General features: G+C 43.3%; 3 protein-coding genes across 3 annotated transcripts; 1 reads left to right on the top strand and 2 right to left on the bottom strand.

Moving 5' to 3' along the window:
* The first annotated feature begins 552 nt into the window (after window positions 1-552).
* Window positions 553-2,281, top strand: LOC101760020 (protein indeterminate-domain 6, chloroplastic-like). Its single transcript, XM_022826325.1, has 3 exons — window positions 553-564; window positions 781-1,169; window positions 1,274-2,281. The coding sequence occupies exons 1-3, from the start codon at window positions 553-555 to the stop codon at window positions 1,638-1,640; spliced, it is 768 nt and encodes a 255-aa protein (XP_022682060.1). The 3' UTR covers window positions 1,641-2,281.
* Window positions 2,282-7,668: 5,387 nt separating this feature from the next.
* LOC101760421 (rhomboid-like protein 20) lies at window positions 7,669-13,455 on the bottom strand. Its single transcript, XM_004967673.3, has 8 exons — window positions 13,104-13,455; window positions 12,882-12,982; window positions 11,378-11,518; window positions 10,963-11,029; window positions 9,954-10,108; window positions 9,760-9,861; window positions 8,810-8,929; window positions 7,669-8,161 (listed from the first exon to the last, which is right to left on the bottom strand). The coding sequence occupies exons 1-8, from the start codon at window positions 13,126-13,128 to the stop codon at window positions 7,994-7,996; spliced, it is 879 nt and encodes a 292-aa protein (XP_004967730.1). The 5' UTR covers window positions 13,129-13,455; the 3' UTR covers window positions 7,669-7,993.
* Window positions 13,456-15,067: 1,612 nt separating this feature from the next.
* Window positions 15,068-18,770, bottom strand: LOC101760837 (protein DETOXIFICATION 27). The gene is made up of 8 exons (XM_004967675.4): window positions 18,355-18,770; window positions 17,235-17,776; window positions 17,039-17,125; window positions 16,866-16,922; window positions 16,226-16,464; window positions 15,718-15,836; window positions 15,540-15,626; window positions 15,068-15,455 (listed from the first exon to the last, which is right to left on the bottom strand). Exons 1-8 carry the CDS (start codon window positions 18,640-18,642, stop codon window positions 15,417-15,419), a joined length of 1,458 nt encoding a protein of 485 aa, XP_004967732.1. The 5' UTR covers window positions 18,643-18,770; the 3' UTR covers window positions 15,068-15,416.
* Between the last annotated feature and the right edge of the window lie 3,694 nt (window positions 18,771-22,464).

The raw sequence follows: 22,464 nt of genomic DNA on the forward strand, positions 1-22,464 counted from the left end.
TAAGTGTGAGGACATTGTCAGATCGAACCCAAGTGAGCCTGACCAACAGAACGGATGCTACGCGGCAGTGCAAGCCATTTCTCGGTCATCGGATTGCAGACAACATAGCGACGTAATCCATCAGGCCCAACACACCAGCAGAAGATGAGGCTGCTGTAGCAATATGAGACCAGGACTTTATCAAGGGGGAAGGGCAAGAAGGACAAGGAGGGCCGTTCATCGGTGATGCTAGTAAAGTGGCGAGTGCCGTTCCACCAACTGCCATAGAAGAAGCCGGCGACAGTCTGGGAAAACTCCTTACGGTGGTAGGAGTCGGAGATGACTCGCTTCCAGGAGCGACAGACACACTTGCAGCAGCACAAGGACCGGGCGGGGAGGCGACGAAGGATGTCGACAAGCACATCGTCTGTGAGGCTGCCCACTGCGTTTCTTTTGTTGGGGGCCTCCTTCATCTAGAAGAGCCAGGACACCACCCGCCGAAGAGATGAGGCCGCCCTACCGACGAATTGCATCAATAAACATTAGTAAGGAGATGATTTTTGAGGAGAACGGATGGCGATTGAAGTAAGGCATTATTACACTTGCCTTTGGATCTGGCGGCGGTGAGCACGAGTGGCAACGCCGGTGACAGTGGCAGCTCGGTCGCCGGTGGATCTGTGCTGGCAAGCCGGCGTTGTGCACCGGCGCGGAGCAAGAGCTGTCCCGCCGGTGAGTGGCGACTTGCACAGAGGTGACCAGGAGCGACGCTGAGGAATAACGGCAATGAGGAAAGGATGAAAGGTAGGGGGAGGGGGGTTGCGGGCTCGTTGGTTGGCGATGAACCGGTTCGTGTGCGAGCTGTGCAACAAGGGGTTCCAGCGGGAGCAGAACCTGCAGCTGCACCGGTGCGGGCACAACCTGCCATGGAAGCTGAAGCAGAAGGACCAGCTGCAGGCGCAGCGCCGCCGGGTGTACCTATGCCCGGAGCCGACGTGCGTGCACCACGATCCGTCCAGAGCGCTGGTCGAACTCACCGGGATCAAGAAGCACTACTGCCGCAAGCACGGCGAGAAGAAGTGGAAGTGCGACAAGTGCGACAAGCGCTACGCGCTGCAATCAGACTGGAAGGCCCACTCCAAGGTCTGCGGCACCCGCGAGTACCGCTGCGACTGCGGCACTCTCTTCTCCCGGTCCGTTCTGATTGAAGTGCCCTATATATTACTCCCTCGACTGCTCGTGCCTACAGTTCCGTTGACTGACTAGTGGTTCGCCGTGCCGCCGTGCGCGCGCGCAGGAGGGACAGCTTCATCACCCACCGCGCCTTCTGCGACACGCTCGCCCAGGAGAGCGCCAGGGGTGGTGTTATTAGCCTCCAAGAGCTTGCTCTGCGTAGCTGCCCTGACAAGGCCTCGAGGCTTACCCTCGCCTCCGACCAGGGGCGGACCCAGGGCCCGGCGACCCTGGGCACCTGTCCAGGCTCTGGTGCAACAGTCACAAGGGTTAGCAGTCAAAATCTACCGTTTATCTGTTCTTTCAGAGATGAGAAGAGCAGCAGTTGCCTTGTGATTTGCCCGGACTCCATTCAAGTCCCAGGTCCGCCACTGCCTCCGAAGCTGCTGACCAGCAACAGTTCATGTATCTTCAGAAGGCCGCGCAGATGAACGCCACCTCATCAAGCTCCTCATTCATCAACAAGCAAGAGATCATAGAAGTAGTTGAAGAAGATAAGCATAAGGAGACGATAAGCAGAGTAGATAATAATCATGGAGCGATCGTCAGTAGGGCAAGTGAAAAGCATGATATCATGGAGCTCATTATGTCACATGGCCCCAGCAACAAGCGTTTCACCATCATCTGCATCGTAGGTGCTCAAGGTCTCGGCAAGACGACTCTCGCTTCTCTTGTTTATTGGGATAACACTATGTGCACATCCTTTGAAGCCAGATCATGGATGTGCTTATCTGATGTGTGCGATTATGAGGGATTACTCAGATCTGTCGTGGAATCACTTACTGGTGTCTCATGCAGGCTCAGCGAGAGAGATGAGCTCGAGGAATTAGTGAGAGAAGAACTTATTGGGAAGAAATTCTTGCTTGTCTTGGATGATTTGCATGAGAGTAATGCAGAGATCTGCACACATCTAACAACGCTGTTGAGAGGTTTCCAAGGCTCTTTTTACTCGAAGCATAACTTGAGCAAAGATGAATTTGAAATGCTGGAGACAAGCTGATAATGATGGGGCAATGCCTTTAAAGATGTAGTCATTCCTGACCATCCAGATGCAGATGCACCAGGACATAATGATAATAATCTCCATGAAGAAAGGAACATGCAGCTGTGCCTTGAAACTTTCCAGGACCACATATGGCTCATGATCTAGATTGGCAAACAAACCAATGTTAATCCAGCACAGTTGTGCAAAAGGGCATCCAATCAACAAATGAAATAAATCCTCCTCAACACCTTGTGTGCATAACACACAATCATAAGATGGTACAAATATATTTTCCTCCTTAGAATGTTTCTTGTAGATAGCATATCTTTGAGAGCTAACCAAAAAAACACTCTATGCTTATTTTGGCATCTAGACTTCCAAAACCATCTGAAAACTGGATGCACCTGACTGAAACCTAAAAGATGCTTATATGCTATTGATGAGGAGAAGAAAAAGGAACCCCAGATATAAGTCCATGTGTCATAATCTGTGTTAAGAACCAAATTATCCAATGCTGCAGCCAACTGAATTAACTGATGGAAAGCTTGTGTTGACAAAGACAGAGTAAACAACTGTTGTATATCCACTAAATGAGCAGCCTGCTGAAGTGAGATGAAAGGTTTTTTGGTGTAAGAATATAACTGTGGATAATTCTGAGCTGGGATGTGTTCTTCCCAAATGTTCTCCCAAAAAGAACAGGTTCTTCCATCATTGACATGTACCACTGAAAAATCTTTATATTTGTTCAGAAGTTTCAACAAGTCTCGCCACCAGAAAGACCCTTTCTTGATATGATTTGGGATGCGACCATGAGAATAATATTTTTCCCATACTAGATGCACCCATGGGATATCCATCCTGTTGTAAAACTTATGGCAATACTTTAAAAGCAGAGCTTCATTCTGTGTTCTAATGTTCAAAAACACCCAGACCACCTTGCTTTTTAGGAACACAGACCATTGTCCAAGCTGCCTTTGGTGGAGCTTTGTTATTAATATCTGAACCTCTCCATAAGCAGTGTTTTCGGTATTTATCAATCTGCTTGTATATCGTTTTTGGTATGAGAAAAGTACACATATGGAACATTGGTAGGGCTGTGATGACTAAATTTGTAAGTTGCAACCTCCCTACCTGTGATAAAAAAGAGGAAGTGACTAACAATCTTCTCTCGCATTTGGAAACCAGAGGAAGGAACTCCTCAACAGTAGGTTTTGTGGTACCCAATGGCAAACCCAAGTATGTAAAGGGAAGGCTCCCTCTAGAATAGCCAAAATGCTGTGAAAGCTGGATATGTCTTTCCTATGAAATGTTGATGGGTACCATCATTGATTTGGCATAGTTTACTTTAAGACCTGTGGATACAGAAAACCTCTGCACGATATCTTTGAGAGTCTGCAATTGGTCTGGACATGCTTCCATAATAATCAAAGTATCATCAGCATACTGTAAAATGGGAAAATCTTGACTGTGCAGTAAAGGTATTGGCAGTGTCAGAGAGCCTTGAGTTTTGGCATCATTAATCACAGTTTGCAAGAGATCTGCTGCCAACACAAACAACAGAGGTGAGAGGGGATCTCCCTGTCTGACTCCTCTTTTGCAGTGAAAAGTTTTCCCAGGTAGCAGGGCAGCAGAAGTACCTAAGGTAAAGATTTACTTCATCTAAGTCTGCCACGATGAACCAAAACCTTTATGCCTCATAATATCCAGCATAGCTGAGTGCTCTACTTTATCAAAGGCCTTCTCAAAATCCATCTTAAGAATGACTATCTCTCTTCTAGATCTGTGACACAAGTATAAATATTCAAAAGCCCATGCTAAGCAATCTTGTATAGTTCTAGTTTTGATGAAACCATATTGGTTCTTATGAATAAGATCCATAATAACTTTCTATAATCTATTAGCCAATAATTTTGTCAAAAGCTTCATAGATATGTTCAACAATGATATGGGTCTATAGTCAGCAACTTTGCAAGCTCCCTCCACCTTAGGCAATAGAGTGATGAAAGAACCATTTATGCTCTGTAAACAAACATCTCCAGAATGGAAAGCATAGCATAAGTCATAAAAATCCTGTCTAAGAATTGGCCAGCACTTCTTAATAAAGTCTGTGTTAAATCCATCAAGTCCAGGAGCTTTATCTGAAGGTAAACCTTGAATGGTAGCATCAATCTCAGCTTGTGTGAATGGCTCCTCTAGACAATGTAGATTGGTTGCAGCTTGAAATAGTTGATCAAGAGGAAAAGACATAAGAGAAGGTTCAGAAGTACCTAGTCGTTCTTTGTAAGCATCCCAAAGGATTTTTTTTCTTTAGTAAGATGACTTGTCTGTTGTATACCTTGAGAATCTTCTAGAGCAGTGATAAAATTTCTCCTGTGTTTGATAGTAGCATTCGCATGGAAAAACTTCATCCCCTCATCTACAAATTTGACCCATGTAATATTGCTCCTTTGTTTCCAATAAATCCTCTGCTGTTGGAGTGAAGCGATCAGTTTTTCTGATAAAATGGCTTTGAAATTCCATTATGGGACTGTAAGATCTCGAAATTCTTCTAGAATTTCCATGAAGGAAAGAACTAGCTTAATATTAGCAATATTAGATTTTAGGCTAGAGAGATGCTTCCAGAAGATGTGTTTTTTATACTGCTCAATGTTTCCACAGGACTATATTTACAATAAAGCGAAGTTACTAAGGCTTTGGATGTCGCAAGGATTCATTGTACCAGAAAGAGAAAAGGATGGACACGACGACTAGGAAGATGCCTTCGATGAGTTATGGCGCAGATCATTCTTCGACCGTTGTCCCTCTAGTAAGCTCAATGAACAAAGGTATATGATGCATGAGTTCTCTTCTCATCTTGCATCGTCAGCTTCTGGTAACAAATTCTTCAGAGCACATGATCATGAGTTACATTGCATACCACAAGATGTTCATCACTTATCAATTATTCCCACACAATTTGATTCAGAAATATACTTCAGCTCTTTCACCGAATTAAGAGAACTGAGGACGCTTTTACTTGTTTGTAAATCTCAGTTGGAATCTATTGATAGTCAGTTCCATGTTATGGATGTTAAGGCCCTTGATGAGTTCTTTCACAATTTTAAATGTTTGAAGACTTTGGATTTGAGTCAAACAGATCTAAGGGAACTTCCAGAATCCATTGGTTATGTAACTTCATTGTGCTTTCTTGGACTGAACAACACAAACCTCAGAGGACTTCCCAATTCGGTATGCAAACTTTTCAATTTGCAAACTTTGGAGCTGCAAAATTCAGCTTTTCTTGTGGAGCTGCCAATTGATATCAAGAATTTGACTAGCCTTTATCATCTTGATGCTTCTAAAGAGCATGGTACGATTTATGTACCTCCTGGAATTGGGCAATTAACAAAACTCCAGACTTTAACAACATTTACTGTAGGAGGTGTTTCGTGGAATTGCAAACTCTCTGAACTAGCACATCTGAATAGCCTGAAAGGGTGTCTTCACATCCGAAGCCTGAATAATGTTGAAAATGCGGAGGATGCAAAGGGAGCTTGCCTAGCTACAAAGAAGCTTAAGAAACTATCACTGGAGTGGTGCCCCAGTGGAGAAGATGTTGAAAGCGACGACCGGATATATGCTGCAGAACATGTTCTTGATGCACTCAAACCCCATCTTTTCCTGGAAGAACTGAATATTAAAGGTTATTACGGTCTAAAGTTCCCTAGCTGGATCGCAGATCATACCCTGTCCGACCTAGTCTCCATAACACTTGATAATTGCTATAATTGTGTGAAGCTCCCAACTCTCGGCACTCTTCCAGTTCTCAGATGCCTGTTCATTCAAAATCTTAGAGGTGTTCAAGTGATAACTTCTGAATTTTGTGCCGCTGGCATCATCATCAATAGCAAGAACTTCCCGAAGCTAGAGACGCTGAAGCTGTGTGATATGTACAATCTAGAGGGTTGGTATGACATGTTGAATGGAGATTTCCCTTCGCTCCGCAGGTTGTCGATTGAGAGGTGCCCAAACTTAAACTCCATTCCTCGTCTCCAATTCGTATCAGAAATATCAATTATGTCTTGCAGCAAGTTGAAATTGCTGGGTTTGCAGTTTCTTCAGACCTTGAAAGTTGGTTACCTGAAATATCGGAAGTGCTTTTCCCTGCAATTCGAACTGCCCTCACTTCTAATGCTACAATTTATATGTTGCGAACATCTTTGTTCCCTGGATGGCCTCAGCCGCCTGCCATCACTAAAGCATCTCAACTTTAGAAGCTGCCCCCCGGCTCAACTTCGTTAAGGATGAGCCACTTCCTGGTGCACTTGAAACTGTCGATGTTCACAGCAACTGCTACGCGCTCAGCACCTGGCGGCCAAATGGATTTGAGGAGTTACCTGATGCTAGTGAGGTATATACTGAACTATCCACATCGCTTATGTAATTCACGCTCTCCGAGTCCTCATGCCTAGACCTTGCTATAGTTTTCTGGTTTTGGCTTTGTTTTCTGACTTCTAGTACTTGTTATTCTTGAGTTAAGAATTCAGACTTCACTGGAATGGACTGTCAAAGCAATGATACATAATTCTGTCGCTAGCATAAATAGATTTATGTATATTTTCAGTATATGGATGCCTTTCATTGTTATCCTTTCGGAAATTTGTAGTGGCATGGCATTAGTCTGGTTGTGCTTTGGTTGGTGAACTAACATTTTGTGTATAGGTATACCGGAAATTCATCAGGCAGAAGTGCAAGGATAAAGGAATTGATGATGAGATGGCGCACGAGCCTTGAAGAGATCCATCCCTCTGCGCTGACAATGATGCGGGCGCTGCGCTTTCACGGTTGGTTATCTGAACGGCTCAAGAAGGTGGCTGTGGAGGTGACAATTATGCAGACTGCAGAGCACGGGTCGACGCGTATCCTGAACTAGCTTCTGTCGTGACTTTTGATGCTGACTTCTCTGTGTTGCGTTCAGAAGCGCTCCGCCCTGTTCGTCCTGATTACGAAAGGAAGCGGCCTTGTGCTTAGACCGCTGTCCTAAAGTATCAGCTTGACTTTCACTATCCTTTACGTGCAATATGCAACTCGATGATTTGTTTTTTTGGCAGATATAATCATCTCTGTTGATGCGACGTCATCTAAAACTGCCCAGCCTGAGCCATTCAGCAGTAATATCTTTTTGTACTAGTACACTCACTATGCAACGCCTAAATCTAGCAATGACTACGTCATGTTGCCATCCATGCGTTCCAATGAATACAAGGGAATCCGTCGAGCGCATGTTATGGTTCGTAGTTCCCCACTTCCCAGGGTGAGTAATAAATTGACAAGAAATCCATGAACCAGCTTTAGCCTCCAGATTTCATTCGATTTGTCTAGCCTAAATCACATCGACTATAAAAGGCACATGAGTTCATTAAGGTGTTCAAATTTTATTAGGCCCCAATGGCATTCCCTCGTATCCATTGAAACACATGAATGGCAACATGAAGTAACTAAGCGTGATCCACATCTCATCTTCAAAAGCTGTAAACCTCTGATGAATTTTACACTATGAATGTATGTATCATCTATCCTACAAGCTGAATTTGGAATAGTACATTCTGTCTGTACGGTGGAGGCATCTAAGTATTGACACGATCAAGCTAACTGCTGCGGATGTTTGTTGATTTCCTAAACTGTCGACCTTGAAGGAGATATCAAACAACTCCAAATCATGGTAGAAACTGTAGTCCGTGTGGTCATTTTGTCTGTTCATCTTGGAATGCAACCAGTTCCGTCGTCAATGGCTTGCCAACGAAGTTGCAGTACGTCAGTTCAACGAGACTGTGCTTCCAGTAGGATGTTTGTTGCCACATTGATGTCATTTCTAGCTCTCATCAGTGCCTGTCTAGCGTCATTGCCATCAAAGCCCATTGAGACCAGCATAGCAACAGAGGACTCTGGAGGTTCCACGATAGGTGCAAATCCAGTTGATGACTGATTCTGCTTGAGAGAAAACTAAGTCAGTAATGCACAACATACTGATCAACTAAACAACACCTGCCCATTTGTTTTCTTCCATGAAAATGCTTAGCAATTCAAACTTGACAAGAATCTCATGCCCCCCCCCCCCCCCTTCCATCAAATTCTCCCAAACCCCATTTAAATGCTGTTTCAAAGTGGCCAGCCAACCCCATTTAAATGGACGTTTAGCCAGATAATTGGCTAAACAATGGGTGACCAACTGTTTAGCATTTAGGTGAACACTGCACCTCATAATGCAAAAACGATGGGTAGCAGAACAAGAATAATTGCACAACAATGTCACAAGATAATCAATATGGGACCTAAAAACCCAATATATCAGTTACCAATAATATAATCCCAGTCCAATGAATCATAAAGGCAAACTTGCATTTATAACTAGGCATTTATATGTAATGGATGATCATATGTATTCGAGAAAGAGAAATGATTAATCTTTCAATGACAGTAGTCAGTTAAAGAATGCTTAAATGCACTTCATAAAAACAGGAAACTGTGTCAAATGTATGAATAATCACCACAAGATTCTAGAATGTTAAATTATATCTGGATTCTAGATCCAAGGTCAATGTGCGTATAAATTAACTACAAACTTCAGAAGCTAACCTGAACAGAACGGCCTGTTTGGGATGGTGTGTTTCCGACAAGACTTCTGGAGGGACGAGATGTACTTCCTGGTGAAGGGGCAAAGTATCTTGCAAAGAATGATGAAATAACCTGCGGGATCTGTACAAGAAGCAGGAACTTCAGGAAAGAAAATTCTATGCATCCACAACAAAAATAGTAACTAGCAAGAACACAGCCCATAGCAAAAACAGCAGTAAGAAATTTCGAGCTTAGATAATAATCTAATGAAAAAATTACTATCCATAAGACCCATAGCTTAACCCTCATAAGTTCAAAAGAACAGTGCTCCACTTAAACATACCACTACCCTACAGTCTACAGTCTCCATAGGAGAAACTCCTGCAGTTAGAGAGGTAAATGGATAAACAATCTATCATTCATTTACCTAAATTACTTTCAGTTCAAGCAGCAAAACTGTTTTAACTCTGATTTACTGAAAGCAGATTATTCATCCTAGAAGATATGTAGTGCATATCAAAGAATATGTAGTCTTTGCACTTGGGGTAAATGGTGATTGCAACAAGAAAAAAGAAATAAAAAACTAGGGAACAGGGGTAACAAATAAATAGGTAAACCACCAGTTCTCAAGATGCAGAGTTAATGAAATACAATTATGTGGACACCTGACTAACTCACTGGCTGCGCATAATTCTTTTCTATCCCTTATGAGGGGTTATATGGTATTTCCTTGATAGGACCCATGGAAGAGCATGTAACAAGCAAGCTAGTAATTAGTTTGGTTGGATTCCATATCCAGTAATTCACAAATATGAGATGATAAATTATTCTAGGCATGACTATATAACAGGAGACTGAATCAGAGAACAATATCAGCAGGTGAACTATATGTTAACAGCAATCTGTCACATTAAGCAATAATGTAGTACAACAATGCAGAAGTACAAACTGGAGAATAGATCTGTAGTAACCTTCATTTTGCGGATGCCGAGCACATTTAGGCGATATAGAGAGCCAGCAACCAGACCAAATATACCAGGAATAAGGGAGCGCTTCCAAGAAGATAAAAGAAGCTGCCAGGTGAAATAGAAAAGATGTGATTTCTCAATTGAAAAAAAATGGAAAAGCAGAGAAATCCAGTTATGGTTTATGACAAGAGACTGACCTGAAGACCAGCTAGGTAAATGAATGATTTGTCGCTGAAATTTACGCCGAAAATACGGAATCGTGATGTGACCGGGATATCAAGAAAGAATGGAACAAATGAGGCAAATATGAGGCCATAAGGTCCTGATGCAAGAGTGCTGATGTAGTTTGTATCTGCAAGAAAAAAAGAGACAAAAAACAACTCAAAACTGGAAGAGAACGAAACAACAAGTGCATGAGCACATGATTATGCTATCAACTGACATAAGATAAATTTTGAAACACAGAAAGAAAATAAGGCATGGTATTAAGCCACTAATCAAAAATAAAATTTTAAAACAAGGAAACAATGTGAAATTATCAGAAGGCAGAGCTTATCTAACACAATTATTAGTTAGCTACTCTAAAACGGTGAAGAACATTCAACCAAGAGTTCTATCCTAGTTTCTATAGAATCAGGGAAGACAATTTACCTAAGTCTTCTGGAAAAGCTGAATTGATGTCTTCTCTAGATAATACAGTTACACTTTCTCCAGAAAAAAAAAAACACAAATGCCACGTTCCAAACTGCAGGAGCACTTTCAATGCAGTATCTTTGGAAATATTTTAGCTATCTGAACTCATTTTTGGAATATGAACCAAAATACTTCTTTGGAATTCATAAAGATTCCATATAGCTAGCTTGAGTCCACATCATACTGCAGCACAGCACAGTGAACCAAACAGCTTGCAATTGTACCAAACGATGCTTTGCATTAATGACATAGTGACATATCGACTGATATCTTATCAAAACTTGACGTATACTATAATATTTCCTTTTGCAATTAAAAATGGTCATGTCCTGATTATCTAATACTAATTATAACAATGATTGCAGAGAACAGGAAGGTCCTTTTTTAGAGTGAATGGGAGTTATTTAGGAAGTAAGCAGAACACATAGCTGTCAACTGCACTAAAAGATATATGATTTCAAATGACACCAAATGACATTATGTAGTATTTTGCCTCATTTCTTCAATATGTACCTTTCAGGATAACCAATGACAGGATCTCAAGAAGTGATGACACTGTGATAGTGAACAAGCAAAAAACCTGCACAGTAGATGGAAAAAAATGAACATTATATCATTATTCTCTGATTGTTAAGTACATAACTAGCCTTATTTCAGAATTTTTTGCAAACTGAAACTGATTTGGCAACAACACTGCATTGCATGTGTTAAGACTTAGGTAGCAATATGCACTTGAGAACTTACACAGCATTGGACCAGTTTTCAAGTCCGCAGACCAGGAAGCTAAGTTCTCAAGTTCAACATCAGAAGTGTAAGGCATGCCAGTTAATGGGACTACTGGTACAATTTACTCCTTATACCATCTTATTGGTGCTGTCTATTCATTTTCACCTAGACTAGATATAATTACAAAAGGTAAAGTACCTACCGAGTATTTGTTAGAGCCTATCTGCCTCTCAAACACGCGGAAGTAATACAGAAGGTACAGTCCAAACATTAACTCCGGTGTTGATTGAAAAGCAAATACAGCTGGGAATATCTTCCATAAACGGAAATTCGTTATAATGTCCTGAAATAAATGATAGAAATAACTGATTTCAGATTTTATCTCAGAACAATAAAACTTCTTATACACAAAGGATCCAAGATAGCAGCCATTGATTAGACAAGTAACAAAAACGATACAGCCAACATATTGCATTAAAGTAGAATAGCAGATGGAGCTCAAAGGACAAATTTATAATTTGATTGTTAAAATTAATTCCCCCATCCTTCTCTCCCAAAAAGAAAAGAATATGAAACACAAGGCCATGAATATGGCAAACTAATGAAATTTCATGCCACTCCCAACTGAGAATTAAGGTTATTGTTTTCATGGCAAAGCCATGGCATGAGATATGAATTGTAGATTTACTCATTGACAGTTAAGAATAAGTAGCAGATCTAACCCCAAATTTACACAGCAGTTTCACATTGCCTGGGTAATTCTAAGATGCAATTCAAGGCCCCCTGACCTCTGACACATCGATATAATGACCTACATGCCACCTTCTTATGAATTAACTTCTGTAATCACAAGTGTATCCTAAAATCATACAGTGCACACGTATGGTGCAATATATCGAAGTGAGGGATCACCTCTCATGCAACGCTGTTACATCTTCTCACATACATAGGCTTCTCACATCTTCTGTGGCTGACCATGGTAATGGTAGTTAACTGATAATCAGGTCCACAAGCTTTAAGTGGTGTAATTAGTGCATTTTCATCTAACTCTTAACAGGCCTAAGGTGCGCAATAGCAGGATAAACAGATCCCTCGCTTTGACTTTATGCTGATAAAAGTTCACTGCCAATTTCTGTAAACTAATGTGTAAACCATTTACCAACCATGTTACCCGTCCATTTGGGGAAAAAAGCAACCCCCAAACTCCTCCCATTTGAGCTTATTCCCCAACTCAGCTACAAAATTGTCTTACCCAAGGTTACTAAATCCGAATTGAGCCATCCAAATTGTTTGTGTTCTAGATCCTCCATATCAATTCACTCTTGACACACAGCATAATTCATGTCCTCCCACAAACACTGTCCTTACACATCTGCTAAAGACCACCGATAATCATCAGCCACTACTGTTACTTCAGCAACAAACCCAATACAGAAACTCTAGTTACCAATTTAAGCTGCAAAAGATGAAACTTCACCTACCACCGTTTCCCCAACACAACAGAGGCACAGAGTAAACCTAGCATCAATCCGAAGTACCACGGGCACCACATCAGCTACAACCCCGGCAATTAGACACAATAGACCGCCCACACAACCAAATCAAAGAGTCGCCATGTAGCGCTGACAGGTAGCCGCGTTTCGATGAGTGCACAGATTCGAGAAACCTAAGTGCGGGCGCAGCAGAGACGGCGAGATTCAGCACACCTGGTATGAGATGCCGAGGGCGCGGGCCCGGCGCTGCACGCTGAAGACGACGGAGAGGAGGCCGCTGGCGACGACGACCGCCCGCGTCACCGGCGCATTCTCTGCAACCAAAAGGGAAAAGACAACGGCACCCGCACCGTCTCGATCAGGAAAAAAAATCACAACCACGAGATGCGAGAGACGCGAAATTCCGGCGGTTTAAGGGGCGCGGTGGCGGCTTACGGAATCCGGAGACGCCGCCCTGCATCTTCCGACGGGGGCCGCCGGTCCGGTCGGGTAGGCGAGGTGGAAGCGAGGTCGGGAGGCGCCGCCGCTTCCCCCGCCCGTCCGATCGGGTCGGTTCCTTCCGGTCGGGTAGCGGGGACGCGGGTGGGGCGCTGCGGTGGTTCCCGTGGGAGGCGGGCGGCGCGACGGAGTTCGGGAGGAGGATGGGAGGACGGTCAGACGGGTGCGGTGAGACGGAAACGGAAGGGACCTGTTTGACGGTGGTGGTGGTTGGGCTGCGCAGCGGGTGCCTTTGTGAGTTGGACTCACCGCCGTGGAGTTCTGGGGCGACCTGCTACTGCTGGTCTCCTGCCCGCACAAAACTTTTGTTCATCAGTTTTGGCCAAAAAAACAAAAAAACAGACTCGGCGCTTTTCTCCTCCCTTTTTATTATTTTTTCCTCTTTTTAGTTTTTTCGGCAAGTATTATACTGTTTTTCTAGAACATTTAAAAATGTTTATTTTTTGAAAAAATTGTTTGTATAATTTTTTGACAAATTATTACGTAGCTTTTTTAAAAGAAATTTATCTAGAAAAACCTCTCTGCTAAAATTTAGATAGGGGACCACGAAATGCGTGAAAGTTTACGGTTGGGACAAAATGGTGTAACCAAAAAAAGATAAGATTAACAAAACTAAGAGTGCTCCCAACATGAACTATTTTACAGAAGTTGATCTCATAGGACTTGGCTGCTACAGCATCACTACTGTTGGCGCGGGTGGCCAAAGAATTTCTTTTACCTAAACACATGGGCGTTGGTCTAATCTAAGGATTGCTTGTCAATAGAATGATTGGGATATGCTTCGTCTTTTTTATTTAGGTTTTGCACATCCCGCTACTTAGAGGCCAAGAGCATTTCAAGAGTTTGTATCCACTCAATGTGATACACTTGAAAATAAATAAAGCTTCCATTATATAAAAAAAGAACGCCTCGACATGCTATTGCTTTTGTTTTTCTTATTAAAAAAGAGGGGCTTATTTTTTTTATTTCTATGATGCCTGTACAAGAGTATTGCCAAAAAGAGGTGAGCGTTTTTGTCGAAACGATGATTTTTTTGGTGATTCTGGTTTTCAGTGCTCATGTGGCCACTGATGACTCTAGCATGGTGCTATTGGCAGGCCATGATCGCAAGCACACGAATAGAGAAGCTGCCACAAAGTTCGGTAATCAGTGAATGAATTTCACACGAACAAATTTGATATTTTTGTTTGGGAAAACCGGAAAAGTCCAATTTCCACCTCGATTTTCAACCTTAGCAACAAACTGGACACTGGACTCCATCCTACTGCTATTGAAACTCCCTCGCTATACGGTCGCGCGGTGCACGCTGCACGTGCTTTTGCGTATTTAAACCCGCCCTAATTCCTGGATCTTTTTCGTGCTGCGCATCATCGTCACCCTGAAAACCATTGTTGCATGCGTCGACCTTGCCCATTCGGTCACGTCATGGATCTCGCCGCCGCAACCGCCGCCTGCTTCTGCTTCCCCGACCAGACATCCAACTGCTGTTCCAGTCAACAGCAGTTAAGGGATCCGAAAGCAGACACCTCGATTAAGCGACGCCTCGATTAAGCCTCTTTTCGATACCAGATCTAAACTTTAACCATGTCACATCGGATATTCGGATCCTAATTAGGAGGACTAAACATGAGCTAATTACAAAACTAATAGCAGAACCCCTAAACTAAATCGCGAGATGAATCTATTAAGCCTAATTAATTTATTATTAGCGAATGGTTACTGTAGCATAACATTATCAAATCATGAAATAATTGGGCTTAATAGATTCGTCTCGCGATTTAACCTGAGGTTGTACAATTAGTTTTATAATTAGTTTATATTTAATACTGCTAATTAGTGTCCAAACATGATATGACGGGCTCCGTCTCCCAAACACCCCCTGATATACCACGCATGGATCGGATCCAGAGTGAATAATGCGACAAATTTATACTCCATCCGTTCCAAATTGTAGGCGACAAATTTATACTCCATTCGTTCCAAATTGTAGGTCATTTTAGATTTTTTTTAATTCATAGATACTATTAAGTATCTATGATATAGTGTGTGTCTAAGTGCATAATAATATCTATCAATTTAGAAAAGTTAAAACGATCTACAATTTGGAACGGTGTCAAAATCGGGTGACTACCATTTCTCTACAATTTCGTGTGAGCTCGTGAGGGTTCCAGATTCTCGGTAGAAGGGGGGAAAATGACCATAATTGGTAACTTATGTATGTCTGGAATTGATCGATTCGATCCTCACAGCTCACTGGACCTGCGACAACTTGTCCATCGCGATCATGGCCTGCGCCAAAACACACACCAATGGTTAGCGCATTGGCACTCAAACCAGAAAATGGAAACGATGAAACATCTGAAAATTTGGCACCTCCTTCTCCCAGTCGCAGCGGACAGTTATGACGGCCAGGATGAGCGTCTGGACCGCGGTTCCGCCGATCATGCCTGCCCAGATCCCCTGCACGTACACAAGATTCGACCGGGAAATGTTAGGTCCGGTCATGATCAATGTGAGCAGCAGCAGGTGCCCGACACGGTTCAAACGGTACCAGCACGCCAAGATGGAAGAGCCATCCAAGGAGGATGCCCATGGGTATGCCGATGATGTAATAGCAGCCGATGTTGATGTAGGCCACCGTGGATTGCCATCCCGACCCAACAGCCACACCTGAGGTATAACACCATGTTTTGGTTAGGGAGCAAAATCTGCTGTGAGCACAGCTTGGAACACACGATTCTTAGTAATCTTAAAAGAAAATACATGTTGTCCTTGCCCGGGAAATTCCTTAGGAATTTTGACTGATTTTGATGGATTTCAATCCTTTATTTGTTCCAAAAGTTCTCAATGGTTTCTATATAAATATAAATTGAATCCTCCGACATTCCTATGTTCCAAAGGAGGTCTAAGATTTCTGCACCTTCTATTTTTTTTTTTAAATTTTCCTTTTCAGTTTCATGCATGAGTGCAACCACTTCTCTTGAAATTCCTATGTGGCACACATAATTTCAATTTGGGCCGCCGTAGACTAGAGGGGAGCAGAGTTGCTTCTCACTCACCTGAGAGGACAGGCTGTATGCTGTTGAGGAGTATGGTGAAGGCCAGCAGGAGCGAGAGCTTATTGACGGCATCCAGTACGACAGCACTGGTGGTGAAGATGAGGGCGATCTTGTCGTGGAGGCCCATGATCAACACCCAGAAGAAGAGCCCGATCACCAGCGAGGTCGTGGATGATACAGTGGCCGCGAACTTGGCACCCTTCCCGTTGCCTGCACCGAGCTCATTGGCCACACGAACTCTGCAACAAATGACCAATGTTAACCCAAAATTAGCATTTCTACAAGTCTATAAACTCCATTATTAAACCGCTTCAGTTTGGTATTTTTCTAGTTAATAGAAGGCATATGTGCTTCAATTTGCTACTTCAATTGAAAAAAGAAGTACTTAAATTCACTAGTCCATTAGGCTGTAGGGTTGTTCTTTATGTACTTCCTCCATTCCAATTCGTAGGTCGTTTTAGCTTTTTTAAGTTCATAAATATTATTATGTATTTAGATGTAGTGTATGTCTAGATGCATAATAATATTTATGAATCTAGAAAAGTGCAAGTATAAGGAGAAGGCTGCCCAGTGTGGCCTATGGTGTGTGCACGCGGTAGTGTGCCTACATATGCGCTGCCCTTGTAATAAAAGAAATTACCCGGTTCCCGCGAAAAATGCCAGTGGAATCATCATCTCCCATCCATTAATATTCATGCTGCATAGAGGAAAATTAACAATCTATGGTCATTACCACATTATTAGCAAAAAAACACATTATTTAGGTGTATACTCTTAGCAGTCATGAAGCTCAATTAGACGAAGAAAACTTACCAAATGGAGAGGGCATCCACCGCAACCGCTGCGTTCTTGAGGTTTCCGGTCAGCAGGATCAGTATCCTATAGTACCAGTTCTCCAAGCTGCACACATCGTACGTCCCAAATAACTTCATTATTAGGAAAGCATTGCAGGATTACAACAGAAGATGATCAAACTAAACAAAATACTGAAGTACTACACATAACGTACCAGAGCATGACACCAGAGGCAGCTGACAGCTTGACGAACTCCCCCAATCCGGCGAACGCCTCCACCGTGAAGCCATGCCAAGTCTCCGGGCAACCGCCGCACGTGACATAGACGAAAAGCATCACGGTGATCGCCCACCACGAGAAGCCGAGCGTGAGCGCGACGCCGACGAGCCCGAACTGGAGCTTAGAGACGAAAAGCCAGCTGATGAAGAGGTGGATGCAGAGCGCCGCGGCGGCCGCGACGGCGTTGACGAGGTTCTTCCTCTGGCACTGCAAGAATCGTTGCAGCGGGAAGAGGAAGGCAAGGGAGAAGTGCAGAGGGATGAACCATACGGAGACCTGCCCCGCCATGGCCGACAGCTCCGGTGGCTGCCCCGTTAGCAGGAGGACGTCCTCGGCGAAGAAGTACATCGGTGTCAGCAGCACGGCGCACACCAAGAGAACGATCCATGAACGCTGCATGTACACCCCCATCATGTGGTACTTCTTCGCGCCGTACGCCTGGCCGCAGAGTGTCTCCAGCGCGCTCGCCATGCCAAGCTGCACGTTCATATCACATCAACACAACTTTTAACAAGTGAAAGAGCACAAATGCACAATACTGACAGACCATGAGGCTTCGTAAGGTTACTCTCAGTGAGTAGTCTCAAGGTCAGTAATAATTGAAATTGTTTTAAAAAAGAATTCCGGGGATTTAGCCCCAGTCCGTATTCAATTAGCAAATCAGGACGCAATTTAGCGTTTTCTTCATGAAAACAGAGCTACTCTGTCTTTCTCACCACCACACCAGAAACACTCCTTTTTTTTTTGTGCAGGGACTGAAGGCCACACCCCGAACACAGCGCGTAGCTCATGGCCATTTATTCTTACTCTTAACATCTGCTGCAAAGCGACAGGATAGGATGGAGCCGATCAGCAGAATAGCAATGCCTTGGCGTGCTGTGCTATCCCATACTGTTCTATCTCTGAATCTACGCTCTTGCCAGTCTAAATCACATTCCAAATACGCACCAGATTTGTATCCAAACCATCTGAACACTTACTATGATTCGGCAGCGAAGGAAGGTGACAATATAAGGATGAAAGGAAGAAACAAAGCAAACGCATCACGAACGCACCATTAGACCATAGTTGAAGCCGGCCAGGACGGTGCAGGCGAAGGAGACGGAGGCGAGCTCGAGGTCGCCGAGGTGTCCGGCGAAGGCCTGCATGATGACGTTGAGGCTGTAGGTGACGGTGCGGGTGAAGATGGCCGGCCCCACGATCTCCCACAGCTTCTTCGACTCCTCCCACACCCTCCTCCATGGATCACACCTCTCCTCTCGCTCTTGCTTCCCTGTGTCGCCGGACAGCAGCAGCGCCGCGGTGCAGTCCGCCTCTTCGTCCTGTCGTCTTCCGTGGCCCATCGCTAGATAATCGAGCCAGGATCTCTGTCCAAGCGCCACGTTTGGCTCTTGGCGATACGTGTATACTTATTAGTTATCAGAGGTCACAACAAGAGAAAACATCGAGTAAGGTATGCTCAGGGCACGCAAGTGGATGAGGAGTGGTTAGACCTAATCCGATGTTTGATATGGTTTAGAAAATAATCGAGAGGGGTTAGAGATCCCAGCTCCACGGGAAAAGGGATATAACTATATTAACTTAATTAGTTTATATTTAAATTATAATTATTAAAATGGAATTCAAACAGGACCTTAAAGGAGAAGAAGAAATCAAGGTCTTACAGAGGTTCTTATTACAAGGTAACTAGTGGACTCACTCATACTTAACAAGGAAACTAACATAGAAAACGAAAATATACTTATTCCCTTGGGTTATATCACAGAAGATAACACTGTTACAGCAGCAGATACGCTGTAATCTGCTGCATCGCAACGTTTAGTGCATGTGACCAAGGTGTTTTTTTTATCTGGGCACATGGGCGGCAGTCTAGTTATCAAATTAAGTATCATTAGTGTGTTAGTTTCTTTGTATTTCTTTTGTAAGGCTGTTTTTTTGCCAGCTCGATGTAAGAACTTTGAAATTAATAAGAAAGTTCCATTAAAAAAAATCATCAGTTGAGTTTCTCTTGATGTCAGATGGAATGAATCAGAATCTTTTCTTCTTCCGTCGTTCTTATTCCAATTATGTTTGATTTTCGCAAATCAAATGAAGGAAGAAGCATACGTTATTACCGTGACAACCAAACAAAGAACATTAACACTGTTACAGCAGCAAATACATCGTAATCTGATTCCCTTTCCATTTGCACTACCGTTCTACAAACCAGCACCTCAGTTTATATATGTATATCCTAATCAGTTTCTCGTCCTGAAGTCACTTTGGAATTTAGTTATATTGTTCTTTGCAATTCACCATATGATACAAGGAAACTAAAGAAAACGGGAGAGGTTGAAGCTTCCATCATCAATCCAATCATTAACAATATATATAGGTTTAAACGGAATTTCCGAAAAGTTTTCAAGAGGCAACCGAGCACTGTCTGGTGGCTGCAATCGAAGTTCAAACACGCATCTGGGCAAAGCCCTTTATTAATTGATGCTGAGTGTTAGGTACTGAATATGTGCTCCAATATGGACTGGAGAAGCACTCATGCACCAGACTAGACGCCCAATAATGTAGCTTTTAGAGATGCTTCAACAGCCTTGAGGGAGAAGGCAGTTGGAGTTCCACAAGAGGCTAGACATCATGGATGCTAGATGCGTCGATGGCGATGGTGATGGCGTCTCTACAGCTTGAGCACTACGAGGTGGTGGTCCATACAGCTTGAGCACTATGAGGTGGTGGTCCATTGCCTGTGGCTTGAAGTACTCTAGCATTGCGTAATTTTACGCGGTTACTTTAGATTATCTTAGATTATCTTTTTAATGATAGATCTCGATAATTTAGATATAGGTTTATAATTTATTTTAAATATTTTTATAATAATAGTGGTGGGTAACTTTTTAGAAAATATAATAGACTAATGACTATGATTATTAGAGTTTACATAATTTATGTTTTTAATTTTTATAAGAATTTTTAGGATTTATCTTAAGAAGTGTGTCTCGTGAGAACTAATGTGGAGTCTACAATAGAAAAAAGTTAGGCCACATTCTATAATTTTAAGCTACCTCTCATTTGTTTAATATTCAAACACAATACTTATATACATATATAGTTATTATCTTCATCCGATTGTTGATAGATTTAGTTAGTAATTACTCTATAACTTTTTCATCCACATTTGTAGTATTTAAATTTTCACTTTGTATAATGTGCTTGAATTTAATTTGTTTAATAAACCCTAAGTTTGAGCTATAATTTTAACACAGAAATCTATATTCTCGTATCTTCCTCTATATATTTATAAATGGTCACACACATCATGCATATATAACTTAATTATTATATCATATACCAATATACCAATAGTGTAAGAAATAGATGATTTAAAATCATATATCGGTGTATATTTTTAATTAAGGTGATTTCGATTCGAATGTAGGGTTACCTCATGTTATTTTTAATAATATCATATGCGGGTAGTATAGATGTAAATTTAGGGATTAATTTAAATTGTTTTTGAAGTATTAGTGGTGGGAAATTTAGCTGCAAATCTAGGGGGTATTTTAAATATTGTTTATAATAGCATAAGTGGGTAATTTTGATGAAGATTAGGGGGTTACTTTAGTTTAGTTTATTTTATATAATGGCAGAGGTGGGTAATTTGAATATATATTTAGGAGGTTACTTTAGACTATTTTCATAATGGCATAGGTGGGTAATTTTTTAGAAAACATAATAGATCCAATGGTTGTAATGATTTGAGTCTACTAATTGATGGCCAGATGTTTTGCTTTTTTTGAGAATTTCTCTCTTTTTATAAGGTGTCCACCTAGGATCCTAGATGGTTTCACCTGGAGACTTCAAAAGGAGTCTCAAATTAGTAATAGTAAGGCCCTGGATCCACCAGCTAAAATTTAGCTGGCTAAGTTTAGTTGCTATGGATCCAAACAGGATTAAGCTAAATGTAGCTGGCTAAAGATTTGAATCCTGCTTAGCAGCTAAAGTGATAAAAGACCAAATTGCCCATCCACCTTCCTCGGGAAAAGTGTTTAAAGCGGGAGTGAGGGATTGGATAGACATATACCTTTTCAATTACTATTTAGCTAGAGGATCCAAACACCCTTAGCTAAACTTTAGCTAGATAAACTTTAGCCAGCCAAAAGAAAGCTTCTAAACTTTAGTTAGTTAAACTTTAGTTGGGTGGATCCAAACAGGGCGTAGGATGGGCGTATCCCTGTGTAGTGCTCAACTGCATTATCTCGACGAGCTTGTTATCTACTAGCAAGAACGACGCGCTCTGCCACGCTCGTATAAGCATCACGCTGGCGGCGGAGACGGCAGGCGTGGCGCGGCCACCTCGGCTCCGGCACCGATGGCAGAGGAAGCAGGCGTGGCGCCAGCAGGTTGCCCCGGCTTCATCAGCAGAGGAGGTAAGCACGGTGTGGCTAGGCTAGCTCTCGCGGCCATCTCGGCCCTAGCCGTGGCGGTGGCGGATGCGGCCGGCGCGACCCCGACGGAGCTAGCCAGCGGCCCCAAGCGGCACGGCATGGCCGGCTGGCTTTCCCACGGCGGCAAGGCAGACCGGCCCTGACCCTAGCGGTGCGAGCGTGGTCGACCCCAACGGAGGCCTCCCGAGCGATCCTGTCGACGTGGGCCCTGGCCGGCACGACCCAACAGAGCGAGCCGGCGTTCCCCAGCGGGGTGGGTGACTAGCTGGCTCCACCCTGGCGGTGGATCCGGTGGCGCGGCGGCCCCGAACCCAACGGCACCGTCCCTGTCGGCGGAGGAAGGGAGGCAGGGAGGAGAGCGTGGCGTGGCCTGCCAACAGAGTGAGGGGGAGGGCAGTGCGTCCGCTAGTGGGGGTAGAGGGAGGGCATCGCGTCTCGTAGGAGGAGGGAGCGGCGGCTCGCCGGCGAAGGAAGCGAGGGGAGGGTGGCATGGCTTGTCGGAGGAGGCAGGAGGAGGGTCGCGCGGCTCGTCAGGGGAGGGAGGGGGCTCCGGCTGCAGCAGTGGGGACGGCTGGCACGGCCCCCACGACAGGGTAGCGCCTGCGGAGATATTTAACTATTTGTCATCCTTACGAATGTCACCTCTTCAAAAGCTATATATCTTTAAAATGGCACCTACATATTTGCCATCTCCGCGTAAATGAAGCAACAAAATTGCTATCTTGGCAT

Source organism: Setaria italica, chromosome V, assembly GCF_000263155.2.
Source record: "Setaria italica strain Yugu1 chromosome V, Setaria_italica_v2.0, whole genome shotgun sequence".
NCBI classification, from domain to species: domain Eukaryota; kingdom Viridiplantae; phylum Streptophyta; class Magnoliopsida; order Poales; family Poaceae; genus Setaria; species Setaria italica.